Source organism: Marmota marmota, unplaced genomic scaffold, assembly GCF_001458135.2.
Source record: "Marmota marmota marmota unplaced genomic scaffold, marMar, whole genome shotgun sequence".
NCBI lineage: Eukaryota > Metazoa > Chordata > Mammalia > Rodentia > Sciuridae > Marmota > Marmota marmota.
The window spans coordinates 2,277,860-2,293,938 of record NW_026000103.1 but is presented as its reverse complement, the minus strand read 5'-3'; the positions used below and the strand labels follow the sequence as shown (position 1 = coordinate 2,293,938).

Below are 16,079 nucleotides of genomic sequence, written 5' to 3'. Positions count from 1 at the left end.
TGTGTTTGTGTGTATGTGTATACAAGGACACATAAGTAAAAATATGTGCATCATATACTCTTATCAAGATCCCACCCCCAAACCTTAACAGACGCCTCTTTCCATATCTTGAACCCCTGCCTTCTTCCTACCACTGTTCCAAGCCCACTCCTCCTTCATAACTTTGTATTCTCCTTAGTAAGCCTTCTGTAAATCTCTCTGCACTATCTTTTTCTACCATACTCTCTCATCCCTGATGTTTTGTGGGTTATATGTTTTTAGCGCACATGTCATCTGCTTCAACTAGTAGCATTTAGATAAAGTAATTAACAGGCTGCAAAAGCAATCTAAAACCTCCTGATTTGAGATTGCAATCAAAATCACACCAACTGAAATAGCAAGAGAGCCTAGTTTCCCTAATGTCCTAACTGGTCTCTCTTAGTAGTTAAAAGAGAGTTCTAAATATACCTCAAGGTTCCTTCCTGCCTTCCCAATGTTGAATACCAAAAAGGAGTCCACTGACTTGACATTTCTTTTCTGTTGCTCCAGGATTCTTCTACAGCCAGATGATTCCTTACAGATCTTGGCACCAGTGGAAGCTGATGTGGGTTTCTATACTTGCAATGCTACAAATGCCCTAGGATATGACTCTGTCTCCATTGCCGTCACATTAGCAGGTAACCTGGCAATCCCCATTCAGTTCTGTTCAAAAGACTTCATTGAGTGAGTGCCTATAATATATCTCACAGGCCCAGGGACACATAGATAAATGTGACCCAGTCCCTGCCCTCAGGGAGTTTCTAGTCCATAATCATATTAGGACTGAAATATGAGGTGGAATGAAGTGGGTTCTGTAACTGACAACCAAAGAGCATGCAGAGACAGTTCCTCCCAGCTGGAGTTGGGGTGGGTAGAATTTTGATAAGCAGAAAACATTCTGACATAAAGAAAAACATGAGCAACAGTGATGTGTGCAAGTACATAGTGTGTCAGGGAATGTGGAGTGTGAACTATGATTGTTAAATGCTGTTTGGGGATCCTGTCATTTCTCCTTGTTCTACTTGTTGCAAGAAAGACTTTGAGACCTACCAGTTACTGGAATTCTGTGGTCATGGCTTGGAGCAGGAATGTTGTTCCAGAGACCTTCTCTCTGATTCTGCTTTGCTTCAACCTCTGGGCCTAATGCACCTGCCAACACTTAGTCTTTATCGGTAGAGGTTAAACAAAACATTCTTCACGCAGGAACTAAGAAACACTGCAGCTCAGTACAGTGATCCCAAGGCTGGGGTCTTGGAGTAATGTACTTTCATAAAATTTCTTTACATGGGACAAATCTATGCCTTTGAAACTGAAAGAGACTTTAAATACCAGATGGGCCAATGCCTTCATTTCTCAGAGGCCAGGCAACCTGAGGTCACACAGCTGCCCAGCTAGTGTTGGGGACAAGAAGGGAGCAGAGGTCCCCTAAAGCCAGCCTATTGTTCTCTCCACTGCCTTACTGATCCTATCAAAATAGGATCCTTTCTCTTAGAACTGGGCCATAAAGTCCTTGTGGCAGTGTGTCGCATGTGTTTGTATTTATTCTTTTCAATTGCTGCTTCCATCAGATGATTCAGTAGATGCTAGAAAAGCCAACATCACCCTACACTGACCTCATCCGTCCGTGCTGGGATTATGTTGTCACACTGTACTCCAATCACACATGCTACTCCCTTGCATATCTGTTTAGCAACAGTATTTCTGCCCCCATGACCTAAGGCTGATCTGGGAAGGGACCTTTAGCAGGCGGCTTTGCGAGGAAGATGAAAGTCAACAGTGAAGAAGGCAAGCTAGGGGGCTCTGGGGTGGATTAAAGACTGATATTATTAATGCCTGTTTTTCTGTGGATAAAACATTTGCTTTCCTTCTAATGTATTCCAGTTGCAATCTTTATTCTCCTCTTTATACAGAGTCCAGATGCTCAGCAATAATTTTGTTAAACCTCTTCTGCCATCCACCCTCCACCCTCCCACCTGCCTTAGCAAGGGCACTGCTGACATCCTTCCAATTGCTGGCAAATAGTGGCCTTGCAGAATTAACTCTCTTGTTTATATTTATCCAGATATGGTTCATCTCTGTCATAGACTAAATACCCTTTGTTCACCCAAATTTAATACGATTAATGGGAACCTGTCTGGAATTAAGCAAGGCAATTGTAACATCAGGCTTGTCTTCAGCTCTTTGAAGAAGATATTGAAGCTGCCAACAGGTTCAAAGCCAGGGAAGAGAAACAGAGCGGCCAAAGAGGCACCAGGGAAGGGGAGGAAAGGAGCTGGCTGATGAGGTATGATCATAAACAACACACCCAAGACTTACGGAGCTGTGTGCCTGGATTTCAGCTGCTGGTATTTGTTCAGGTCTGCTGGCAAATCTGTCCAGTGGTGCCTCTAAAAGGAAAGCTCAGAATTCAGGCCTTAAGATCAGGTTTGCGCCTTTATCAGGGATTATCTTCCACACCTGCACGATGTTTACACTCACAGTGGGAGGTAACTCACCAGTTACTGTTCTGAGCATACCCTCTGCCAAGTATTGTGGGACATATAGAAATACATACAACCTGAATTCTGTGTTCTATGATGCTTGCAGACTAGTCAATACAGTCAATGGACATGTGATTACCCAACATTGAAAAATCACTACATTTTGCTTTAAATATGTGCATCAAGATCCTGCTCAGTATACACGATAGAACCTAAATATAAACTAAATTTGGGGTTGGTAATCAAATTTCTGAATTTGATTACCAGTTAGACTGCTTATTAGCTTTGTGATCTTGAACAGAGTGCATAACCTTGTTGTGTCTCCAATCTCATCTGTAAAAATGAAAATACAATTTTACAGGGTTGCTGTGAGGTTGAAGAAGAGTGTAGCTATGAAAAAGAGCTAGCCAGTCACATCATTCATAGTAAATGTAGCTTCCCATTCTTTCCCTACCTCTTCTAGATTGAAACACACATTAAAAGCAGTTCGAAGATGTGAGAAACATCAGTCCAAATCTGCTTCCATGTATTTTGCAGTTTAAACCTTAACACTGATATATTCCAAATATAGACTTAGTTTGCTTGCAGTCAAATCCTCATAGTCAATCTCAATTCTGCTGTACTTTTAAAGGAATCACTGAGCTTTTGCCTGGACTTTATTATAAATATAGGCCAAAAAGAATAAAAGTATTTTGGAGGCTCAAGATAATCAGGTGTCCCCATGATTTCATAGGGAAAGTATGGACTTCTGCCTTGCCAGTGCACCTGACCAGATTCAGGGATATTTGTTAATGATGATTCACAAGAGCAGGCATAGCATGGCAGTTAAGCCTGTGAGCTCTGGAGCCTCAGGATCCAGGTTTGAATCATGGGTCTGACACTTCCTAAGCTGCATAATCCTGAGCAACTTCTTCAAACTTACTGACTTAGATTCTTCATCTGTTAAATGTACCAGAATCAGAGAGATCTTATGGGGACTGAATGTACTCATTCACATAAAATGCTTAGACTTGTGCCTGACGTGTAGCAAGTGTTCAATATCCGTTAGATATTAATTATTAGGATAATGCATAAAGCCAAAGTCGACTTATTTGTACAGTAGGAGAGACCCAAATGCTTCAGAGCAACTTTCTCTCCATGTCCCAGTGGCAACTGGGGAAGCTGACTTAGCCATCTGGAAAGTGCTTGGCGCACTTGGATTCAGAGCAAGGGAGTTGACTTGTGATGAGGAATATTTCACAAGGGCCACAGGGAGAGAGGCCTCATGAACTCTCACTGGCCACAGCAAAACCTTTCTCATTGTGTTTGCCCATCAGGCCCTGGCTACAGTGTACTGCAGGTTCTGCCACTCAGACTCATTTTACTTCTAGCACTTCCTTTCTATACAATTTAACTTTAAACACAAAAATACTATATTTAGTTTCAGACACACTAACTCCATCAAACCTGTCTTGCTCTGCATTATTTGGGCCTGCAAAATATTGTCCCTTTAGTACCTTTGGCTTCTCTCCAAATGGTGTCCACGATATATTCTAAGTTTCAGATTTGAGACACCTTACAAGAGATGGCCAATGTTTCTTTATCTACCTCCCTTGTACAGCCCAGAAAATGCACAGCCATGTGGACCCTGTGGCACACACTTCCTCTGTCCTGAGTTTACTTAAGTGAATGCCTGTTTTACTGCTCAGAGTGTAGCTGAGATGGCCTACAGTAGAGGGAAGGATTGCAGGGCAGGAATTATGAGAATGTCACCAATATGTCACAGACCTAACATTCTGAGTATGGATTATTGTGTCCAGGTATAAACCTGGCTGGGTAAAGAGGTGTTTCTGAGGTGTACAGAGATTGCAGCGCCACCTTAGCCAGTCATATTTAGCACTCCGCCACATTGCTCAGAAACCTTCCAAATCTGAATGGCATAGGCAGTGTTTTGAAGGAAAGCAGTAGTTTCCTGGTAAATTGCTTCAGCCTGGATCAGAGGTTAGCTCCACTTACCAGTGCAGACAAGGGCCTCTCCAGGTGTAGACTACTGATGAAGTCATAGCCAAAAGGGAAATGCTTTCAGTCGTAACTGATTTTATAAGATCACAAAAGAGATACTGTAAGGCCTGCCTGACATCATCAATGGAAAATGAGAAGAAGATGAGGGCTGAGTGTATCTTTCATTGAAAGGAGAGAACACAGATGAGCTCATCTGAATTTTTCACAGGAAGGGAAACAGAAAAGATTTCTCCATTCCTGGCATGTTTTTCTGTGTGTCTGTGTGTGTGTGTGTACGCACGCGTGTGTGTGTGTACGAGGTGTGAGGAATAGTTGACACATATTGCGATTAAAAAAGAGATCAGAGAAACCTCATTGGGAAAATAAAAATAAAAAGTTTTTGGTTTTTTTTAATTATTCCTATCTGCCGCTCTCCATCACGATTTAGTAACTGCAATAAAAGAAACCATTGTAAGCTTTTCATAATGTAAGTCATTTCAAATTGGCATCTCTGAATTTTTCATCCAGCAGTTCTATTAACCAGAGGTCGGTTTTCTTCATAGAGGGCTAGTTTCAGAGAGGGCCTTGGCTCCAGCGGCAAAGGCTGACAAAAGAAAATTTGTTCCAGTGCATTAGATCAAAGGGAAACAGAAGTTTGACTGTGTTCCTGATGTCACTCTGAGCCAGGTGGTAATCACCATTGACGGAATGAAGCTACCATCCAAGAAACCTCATTATATGACATGATAATGAGTAGCCAAAAGCCCTTAAGTTTCCTCAAGTACAGAACTGTGCAATGTCCACCAATGACCCCAAGCATTTAGAGAACTTGCATGAAATCAATACGAATAGAGCAGGAAAATCAAACTTACTCAGCTCCCCAGTAGACTGGAGGACATGAAAGAGTACAAATGGCCCGAGCAAACCCCTCTCACTCTCAGAAAAGAAGCTCCTACATCCATCCAAGGGGATGCAGAGAGGCTGGGTGTTCAGATGGGTAGTGGGATGTGTGCCCTGGTTAGTGGTTCCTAGGAGAGGCTGTAGCATCATGTGATGGTACTAAGCATGGGGCCCTGTCTAGAACTCCACACAGAACACGCAGAAGAAATCATGACACAAACACTTGCTGCCTTGTTCTCCTGGGGGGTCATCTACTTCAACTGAATAATTACAAGAGGTAGTGGCAGAAACCTGAGTAACCTGACACAGTGGCACCAGAATAGAGAGAGAGAGAGAGAGAGAGAGAGAGACACACACACACACACACCAGGTATTCACATATCTATAAAAGTCCTGCAGCCTGGGAATGTTCAGGAATAAGCTAAGCCCTACTCACTTTTTTAGGTCCTAAGGGTCCTGCAGTAGTTACTCTGAAGACACATCAACTAAACAGAATTTCAAAGAAATTCTAACAACTCCTCATTTTTTGTGCAAGATAATCAGTAGTCACAATGTTCACCCTGCAGTACCAAGAAAATGTTAAATCCATCAAACCTTTTTTGCTTAGTTTTAACCTAACTTAAAACTGTTTTTTCATCTATTTTGACATGTAATTTGCATATCATAAAATTTGCCCATTGTGAGTTTGCCAGAGATTTATTTAGCAAATTTATATAACTTTGTGAGCATCACTACACTCTAGTGTTTTTTAAAAGCTTCACTGAGTATAATGTATATATATCTACAACTCCCCTACTTAGAGAATGCAGTTCAGTTGCTTCTAGTATATTCAGGGTTGCACATCTATTCATCACCACACTCAATTTTAGAACACATTGTTATTATCCCCAAAACAAATGCTATACAGCTTAGTCATGACTCCCCAGTAGCATCCTACATCCCCCAGCCCTAGGCAGCCACTAATAACCAGTATCTTTATAAATCTTCCGATTCTGAACATTTCATACAACTGGAATCATATAATACATGGTCCCTTGCTACTGAATCATTTCCCTTGATATAATAATAATGTTTTTTAAGATTCATCCATGTTGTAGCTTGTATGCTATAATCCTTCTTTTGGAATAACATTTCTTTTTAGGGTACAATAATGGTCCATCTTATGGATGTAGCATCTTTTATTCATCTCTTCATTAGGTGATAGAAATTGAGTTGTTTTCTACTTTTTGGTTATGAGTAAATGCTTCTATAAAGATTCATTTACAAGTTTCTGTGTGGACATATGCTTCATTTCTCTTTGGTATATGTACCTAAGAGTAGAATTACTCAGTTGTGTGGTACATTCATGTTTAACTTTTTAAGAAACTGCTTAATTCTTCCAAAGTGGAGGCACCATTTTACATTTCTTTCAGCAATGGGTAAGGGGCCCAGTGTCTACCTCCTTACCAACTCTTACTAACTATTGCTTTTGTTATCATTGTCTTCATGATTGTGAAGTGATTTTCATGGTGATTTCTAACTTACATTTCCACTAATAGCTAGTGATGTGGAACATCTTTTCTCATGGTCATTTGTATATCTTCATTGTCTTGATAACTTTGGTGACCTAGATAGTGTATATGGTCTGTGTATTAGTTTTCTATTGTACCATAACAAATTACCACATACTTAGGCTTAAAGTAATATAAATATATTATGTTACTTTTCTGTATATCAGAAGACTGGTACTGGCTGAAATCAAGATGTGGACTGGCTGCATTCCTTTCTGAAGGCTATCATGGAGAATCCTTTTCCTACTCATTCAAGTTGTTGGCAAAATTTATTTCCCTGCAACCTAAGGTGGTGGTCGCTGTTTTCTTGCTGGCTATAAACTGAGTGCCATTCCCAGCTTCTGGACACCACTGAATTCTTTGGCTCTTGGTCCCTTTCCTTCATCTTAAGTCAGCAGTGGTGGATTGAGTCCTTCTCATGTTCCCTCTTCTGACACATTCTTGTTCTCCCTCTTCTGATTAAAAGAGCACAAGTGATAAGACTGAACCCTTTAGATACCTGAAGATAATATCCCTATTTTTAGTTCAACTGATTAGCAACCTTAATTTCATCCGTAACTTTAATTCCCTTTCAGCATATCATAGGTTCCAGGATTAGGAAGGATATAGACATCTTTGCAAGGCCATTATTCGACCTATCATACCCTATCAGAAGGATATAGTTCATTTTAATCTCACTGCTGCCAAAGAAAAAAATAGAAATCAATGTTGCTAGAGTTTCCAGTTTTTCCAGAGAAGCCAAAACCAAAAATATTCTTAAAACAACACATACTTTTTTTAATCTTATATTTTTAACTGAACCCAACCAATTCAAAATTTTTTTTTTAAATTTTGGTATAAACTATGTCTATACTTTGAACAAAGCCTGGAGCCTAATGGCACCCTATAGATCTTCCACTTTCTATATCTCTGCTTATATATCACCTTCATTTCCCAGAGATCCTTTAAGTATTACTGAAGTATAATCTCAAATTTATTCAATTAGATTACACCAAAAAACCATGCAATGGTTTGGATAGAAGAAAAACATTTATTTTTTACTATTACTAAAAAAGGAAACTTACTATAGTAATAAATAAGATTCTAAAATAAATAAATAAGATTCTAAGGAAAGTATTTGCCTCATTACCAAATTTAGGAGAAGATTCAGAACTATAAACCTGTTTCCTGATTGTAAACAGAGAAGTTTAAATAGTTGCACTCTTGGGGTCTCTTTTAGACCTAAGAGTTCTATGAATCTCTTGCATACAAAGGACAACCATACCACCCACCACAACCAGCTATAAACTCCCCTTACCTAAAATTCTAACATTGGAAATTGGCTCTGATTATCATTTGGGAAATAGAAGCCTAGATAACAAAGGAAAACTACAGCTTTTGCGGCAAAGTCTTGGAAAAAGGACAGATGAAAGGGGAAGTTCTCTGAGAATCCAAGTTAATAGAGTTGACTGAAAACTCAAATGCTAACTCCAAAGACAGAAAATGAAAATGAAAGAGACTTTCCAAGAAAGGTAGCAGGACAATAAGGAGTTAAATCCTGAGCTACTCAATGTGAATCAGACCATTATTCCAGACTATCATCCATGACAAAGCAACACTTGTTAAAATTGCCAAGTAGCAAGATCCTGAAAAGCTTCTGGCCAGCAAGGAATGGTAATTGGACATTCATAAGCAGTGCCTATGATTATTAACGTCAGGTGTATAAGCTGTTGTTGATAACAGCTGATCTTGATTCCTTCACCTTAACTCATGAGTCTTAAATTCTTCAACTGAGAATTCTCATTTCAGGGAATTATTGGAGGCTTAATTTTAGTGATCCTTGCAAAAAACCTGTGAAGGCCGCAGTGGAAACTGAGGTTGGCATTTTTTAAGACAGGACTTTAACATACTCACTCATTACAAGTTGGTAATAATCCATTGGTTAAATCTGAAGTAAACATAATTTGCTTAATTTCAGGTGTTGAAAGTATGTGAGATAGTATAATACTTTGTTGCTCTGTGCCAAAATTCTGCTGTATACTCAATATTTTAATTAGAAGGCCCCACTATCTTCTTCACCTTTCTCTTGAATTGAGACTTGAGTCTGCTGGGACATCATGGCTGTCTTCACGAATAGTCTCACAGGGGTCACCAGAGAGGCAGTCTAGCATCTGTAGGTTCAGCGCTTCTCTGGAAATGGGGATTCTTTGACACCTCCAACATGGCCCGCTACATGTGACTCCCAAGCTTTCAACATTGTTCAGGTACTGATGTCAATCTAGGGAGAATCCATCATGTTTAAATTGTATCTTGGAATTATATTGAAACCCTTGGTGTGCTTCGAAATAGAAGCCGTCTTGTTCCTTCTCACTATACAATGATGGAGTCCAGACTCCTGACTCCTGACATGCAGGCTATCGCTTCTCAGGCCTGTATCTACTGCAGGCACCACTAGTTCATTGTGCATTTTTTGCTGCTCATTCCTGATGCACAAAACCCAAAATTCATATCCAAACAGTACTTTAGAAAGATTTTACCCATTACTAGATTTGGTTTCATATCTCCGACTGACTTGCCATTTGGCCTTTCTGGAGCTCTCAGCCTCCAAACCTTTCCTGCAGTCCTTGTTTCTATCATTGCTCATTTTCCAAGTCATCTGCAATAAGTCTCTCTTCTTGAGAATGAACACACATGCACACTTCCTGGCCCAGGTGCCTCTAAATGAATAGCAAGAGCCTGAAATCTTTGAAGTGTAATTCTCTTTTGATGGCAAAGGATAGGGAAATCATTTTCAAAAGACATTTGTGACACATAATGTTAGAAGATTGAAAGAAGACTCATTTGACTCATTCAGTCAACAAATATAATTGGCACTTGCCAACAGTTATAACAAACAAACCTATAAATATACGATAGCTAATAGAGTTGATTTCTTGCTCACATAAAAATCTAAACCAGAGATTTGCACAAGAGCATTTTTGTAGTTTGGGCCAAAAAGTGGCAACTCTCCACTTCTGTTCTTATTGAATCTGTTAGAACTCGGTCCTGTGCTTCTGTCTGACTGCACAGAGGCTGGGAAATGATCTAGCTGTGTAGCCAGGAAGAAGAGGAAAAGGCCTTGGTTGATAGCAACCCAGTCTCTAATGAACTTTAAAAAGGAAGGCAGAGTGTCATTGCAAACACTTTCTACTAGTAGAGGCCTGGAACTCAGTACTGAGGGAAAAAAAAGTTACTTACAATGCTCTCTGCCCTTGGCTTCACTTAAAAAAAACAAACCTTCCATCTCTTCTGGCTCCTCTCTCAGTCACCTTTATACGGGGACAAACAGATTTTCAAGCACATATGTTCATATTTTTTTCCCAATGGATTTAATTTGTACCAGAATTACACAAAAGGGAAAGTGGCCTGAGCTGGAGCCCAGCCCATGCAAAGGAATATGTTCTGAGCCTTAACTCCCAGGGCCGCCCATCTGTCCCTGCCTGTGTCCAGAGGGCCTTGTTCCTCGGGAGCAGGGCAGGCCTGGTTTGCACATTCCTCTGTACTAATGGGATCATGAGTTCACAGTCCTTCCTGGGCACTCTTCACATCTGTGGATGCTGACACACACCTAAGGTTTACCCTTCGTGCAGAGGTTGGCCTTGCATACCTGTGAGGCCCCAAATACCCGTTTTTACTTCTAGCAAGAACTCTAGTCCAAAAGCCAAGGGGTATGCTGTGGTCTGGAGGAGCTGAGCAAAAAGGATTCTCCCACTGCTTCTTTTTCTGTGCCTGACTCTCTTAGAGGAGTTGATTCCTCACACTAGGCCTGACGAATTGAAATGTTTGCCTTTATTTCCATTTTTTACATTTTTCTTAAATTGATGCAGATGTAAAAATTGGCCTATTCTCCTTCTGTGGATAGCTCTCATCCAACTATAAAATGAGTAATTTTACAGATTAAGTGAAGGAATAATCTGTCAACCCTATCAATATTCCATGAATTATCACAAATTTGATCTGTAGCCCTATGCCAACTTGCTAAAACTGAATGGCTGCTCGCAGCATGTTTGTGACACTGATCTCTGAGGAGCACTCTTGCTTCAGGGATTCTGCCATGGTGACTTCACTCCCACAGCACTTTTTCTGTTTTGCCTACTCTGAAGGACTTTTTGGTACAGGGTACCAAGACCATTTTTTAGCGTTCTCTTAGCACCGACACATCATTTATCATTTCACTCCTTTTCTACCTCCTTACTTTTTTTCTGCTTAATTAAGTTCTGTAATTAAACTAGTTCTTGTTCATATCAACATGATCACATACATACGTGCTGGTGTCCCATGGCAGCCCCCACACAGCTGTTCTCCATAGCCAAGTGATCATGTGACCTAAAATAGGGTGATGCTGATATTTATTTTTTCAGCTGAACGTTAAATTAAGAGTTCCGACTTGAAGGAGAATTCTAATAGAGAACTAGTGATGTCTCAAAAGAAATCCCTTGTCAGGAAGCAGAAGAACCAGTTAAATAAAACTGAGATAGAGCCCATGCACAGAACACAGATGTACGGAAGATGGGCATCACCCAGGAACTTGTGCCAAATAGAGATGATTGCAGATTCCACCCCCCACCTGAGATTCAGATGTAATAGATCTAGATTGAAACTGAAAAATACATATAAATATTTTTCTAAAAGGTGTGAGGAGATTGACTGGAAACATTGTTTCATTATAGAGTTTTGTTGATTGTAAATACCTGAGTAATCTCATGCTTTGTCCTAATAATGGCTCATGAGAAGGGCATAGGAACATAGAAGAAGTGGGCTGTGCTAACCACGACACCTCTACTGACAGGAAAAAAAGGCCATTACTTTTCAGCAAAAGCGCAACATAATTAATTAAGGGCTGGATTTAATTCAGGGACATTTGAATTTTATAGCTATACACTTGCAGCTATAAAAACCACCTTTATTATTAAAATTCCTGTAGGAAAAATAACTTGGTAATTGTGAGTCTAAAACTCTGGTCCCTAACCTCATTTCCCCATTGGCGCAGTTGTTTTTACAACACAGTGAGGCAACTCCTGTGTTGGAATAGGACAGGTTATGTTTTTAACAAGTGCCCTGGGGATTCAGAGGCAGCCAGTCTGCAGACAAGGATTTGGGACCCCCTGTAGCAAGCACTGGCCTTTAGGTCAAAGATCTGATGTCCAGTTTAGGCTAATTATTTGCCAGCTCCGTGATTTTGGACAAACCATGGAGACTTTCTGAGCCTATGTTCCTCATCTATGGAAAAGATAGTGATGTTTTAACTGACTCTCCTCAGCATTGCTATGGGGAGGGTCCAGAAAATGCCCATCGCACACCATACATTTTTTTTTATTGAATAGATATTCATTAAGGACCTACTATGTTCCAGGACTAGGCAGGAGTGAAGAAGATCATGTAATCTCCCTGCTTTTATGGAGATTACATGATGAGGAATAGTGGAAGAGGGGGGTGTAGAGGACACACAGGGACATTTCTGATACCTGTAGTCTTGTCAAAATGTAAGTTGTCATTGAGATACATCTGTGCACTTGAAGGGGAGCAAGTGGGTGCATGCATTGAGTGGAGCAATTGGGAAGAGTCCTACCTGGAGATATTACTTGCATAGAGATCTGAATGCTAGAAGAAGAAAGCCATGTGGACATCTGTAGGTGGAGAGTGTCAGAGACAGGGAACAGCCAGGGGAAACGAGCAGCTGGATTAGAGAAGAGGAGGATGGCTGGAGTGCTGGGGCACAGTGGCTCACAGGGAGTGTGGTCTCAGTGAGTTAGGGGGGCAAGTTGCAGGACCTTATTGTGTAGGGGATAGTTGATCATAAAAAGGAACTAAAATTTTTATGGCACTGAAAAGCACTGGAAAATTGAGGCAGAAAAGCAATGTGACCTGATTCATGTTTTAGAAAGATCACTCTGGCTGTCACTGGAAAAGTCTATAGTGAGGCTAGAATGGGAGCGAGGAGACCAGGCAGGCCATGCAGTTGTCCAGCTAGAGTTGAAGGCAGCATAAGTTACAGCCCAGAGATGCAGCTTAGATTTAGTGTAGATTTGAAGGTAGAGCTGAGTAGCTTCCTAAGAGCTGAGAGGGAAGGTAAGTATGCCAACAGAAATTCAGTGCTATTCCATCTGCCTTCTCCTGTTATTGCCCTGCATTTATTTGTAATACAGACACATCATAGTGGTACTGAATTACTAATCCTCACTTCACAGCATACATAATCTCAGATGTACGGAAGATGGGCAGAGTAAGGGAACAGGCCCCACACAGCCCCATAGACATGGGGAGCCCATGCACACCCCCCATGAGCACTCTTATGCAAGTTTCCATTCTTAAACACAGTTCTGGTGAGCTTGGTGTCCTACATCTGCAGGGAAATCAAAAATGGGAGAGGAGGATAAAGAGGGACAGCTTCTAACAGGAGGTTATGTGACCACAAAAGAGGAATAAAGGAAGAATACATGAGGAGACCGCAAAAAGTATAAAAAGCAGGTGTAAGACTCCAAAGCGCATTTCTAAATTAAGGTTTCCTCCACATTTAACGAGGGCAGAAAAGAGTGGATACCGTTGTAGAATGTCCTGCCTATAAAATTGTTAAAACAAAATTAAATCCACTTGACTTACAAAAGATTAGGCTTGAGGTATATGAAATGATCTCATGTGGACCCTTATTTCCCCAAGGTACTCAGTAAATGAATCTTTTTATTGTATTTTATGGTCCTGTGCATGAAGTGCTGTATTTTCTACTCAGCTGATAAAAGCCCATTAAAATGTAATGTGCACAGAATTTCTACTTCCGGGAAGAAGGCCTAGATGGCTTAGTTGAACTTTTCCCTATTCTTCCCATTAATGACAACTAAAACCCCTGATCATTATATATGGAACACACATAAGAAGACTGTAAAGTGGAGAGAAGAAAGAAGATTGGTCAGAGACACTAGAAACTAAGGAACAGCTCACACAACTCACTTAATTGCAAATTCGTTGAGCTCTATTTTTGGCTCGGATATCCCAAACTTGGAGCTGAAGAAGCTGACTATCAGAAAATGCCAACGTGTACTGGAAAACCCTGACTAAAAGCTCGCTGTTTCCATCCAAAGGACCAGGAAAGGGGCAGCATAGCAAGACAGAAAATGCTTAGAAAATACTGGTCTTCTCTGGCCAAGCACCAGGGAAAACACTGAGACCCACCACCACATACCAGCAAAGGCTGAGTAGGGAGCCTCAACCTCCCTCTTAGACAGACTGAAACAGGAACCCCCAGAGGATGGGGGTAGGGAGGGCAAAGATGCTCCTTCCCACCAAGCAAGGCACAGTGCTTGTGGCAGGTGAAGTGGTATAGCCTCTCTGGCAAATGATTCAGCAGTTTCTAAAAACCCTGACCAGGTAATTGCCATTTGACCTAGAAACTTCAGTCCTTCCTAGGCATTTATGCCAGAGAAATAAAGACCTGTTCCCACAGATACCTATCCCAAAATATTTAAGCAGCTTTATTAGTATCAGTCAAAACCTGGAAACAACCCAGATGTCCTTCAGCAAATGAATGGTAACAAACTGTGGTACATCCATGCCATGGACTCAGTAATAAAAAGGAACAAAACATTGGTACATAAACCATGACATCATGTGAGACCTGGGTGAACCTCCAGAGAACTTTTCTGACTGAAAAAAATCCAGTCACAATAAGTTACATACATAAATTATACATGATTTCATTTATATAACTCTCTTGAAATGATAAAATTATGGAAATAGAAACTTTACTAATATATGCCAAAGAATTAAAGAGGGATTGGAGATATCATGAGGGATCATTTGTAGTGATGGACATACTCTATAATATAACCTTATTGATGCAATATTGATATTATAATATTGTACTCTGGTTTTGTAAGATGTTCCTGTTAGGGGAAGCTGGACAAGTGGGCACAGGATTGATTGCCCTGCATTATTTCTTTTTTTTTTCTTTTACTATTTCTTTAAATGTTTTATTCTAATTTGTTATATGTAACAGCAGAATGCATTACAATTCATATTACACATATACAGCACAATTTTTCATATCTCTGGTTGTATATAAAGTATGTTCACAGCATTTGTGTCTTCATACGTGTACTTAGGGTAATGATGTCCATCTCATTCCACCATCTTTTTTACCCCCATGTCCCCTCCCTTCACCTCCTTCCCCTTTGCCCTATCTAGAATTCATCTAATCTTCCCATTCTCCCCCTTCCAACCCCATTATGAATAAGCCTCCTTATATCAGAGAAAACATTCAGCATTTGGTTTTTTGGGATTGGCTAACTTCACTTAGCATTATGTTCTCCAACTCCATCCATTTATTGCAAGTGCCATGATTTTATTCTCCTTTATTGCTGAGTAAGATCCCATTGTTTTCTTTTAATAATATTAGTAATATTCCATTTTCTTTATCCATCCAGCTATTGAATGATATCTAGGTTGGTTCCACAGTTTAGCTATTGTGAATTGTGCTGCAATAAATATTAATGTATTAGAGAAAAAATGGTGCTTGGAAAACCACATGCAATAAAATGAAATTAAACCCCTATCTCTCACCATGCACAAAACTCAACTCAAAATGGATCAGAGACCTATGAATTAAACCAGAGACCCTGCATCTAATAGAAAAAAAAAAGTAGACCCAAATCTCCATCACATCAGATTAGGCCCCTAATTCCTTAATAAATCTCTTATAGCACAAAAATTAAAATCAAGAATTAATAAATGGGATGGATTCAAACTAAAAATCTGCTTCTCTGCAAAAGAAATAATCAGTGATGTGAATAGACAGCCTACAGAATGGGAACAAATTTTTACCACACTTACATCAGATAGAGCACTAATCTCTAGGGTATATAAAGAACTCAAAAAGCTAAATACCAATAAAGAAAAAAGAAACCCAGTCAATAAATGGACCAAGGAACTGAACAGACACTTCTCAAAAGGTGATATACAATCAATCAACAAATATATGAAAAAAATGTTCATCATCTCTAGCAATTAGAGAAATGCAAATCAAAACTACTCCAGTCAGAATGGCAGCTATTAAGAATACAAACAATAGTAAGTGTTGGCAAGGATGTGGGGAGAAAGGCACATTCACACATTGCTGGTGGGACTGCAAATTGATGTAGCC

At 40.1% G+C, this 16,079-nt stretch overlaps 1 protein-coding gene across 4 annotated transcripts in view; it reads left to right on the top strand.

The window, feature by feature from the left end:
* Positions 1-16,079, top strand: part of Adamtsl1 (ADAMTS like 1) — a 905,649-nt gene that overhangs the window by 822,525 nt on the left and 67,045 nt on the right. For all 4 annotated transcript variants that reach the window (XM_048783907.1, XM_048783906.1, XM_048783909.1 and 1 more), the window contains one exon: positions 529-656. In XM_048783907.1, coding sequence (XP_048639864.1) covers positions 529-656 — 128 coding nt within the window. The remainder of the gene's footprint in view (positions 1-528; positions 657-16,079) is intronic.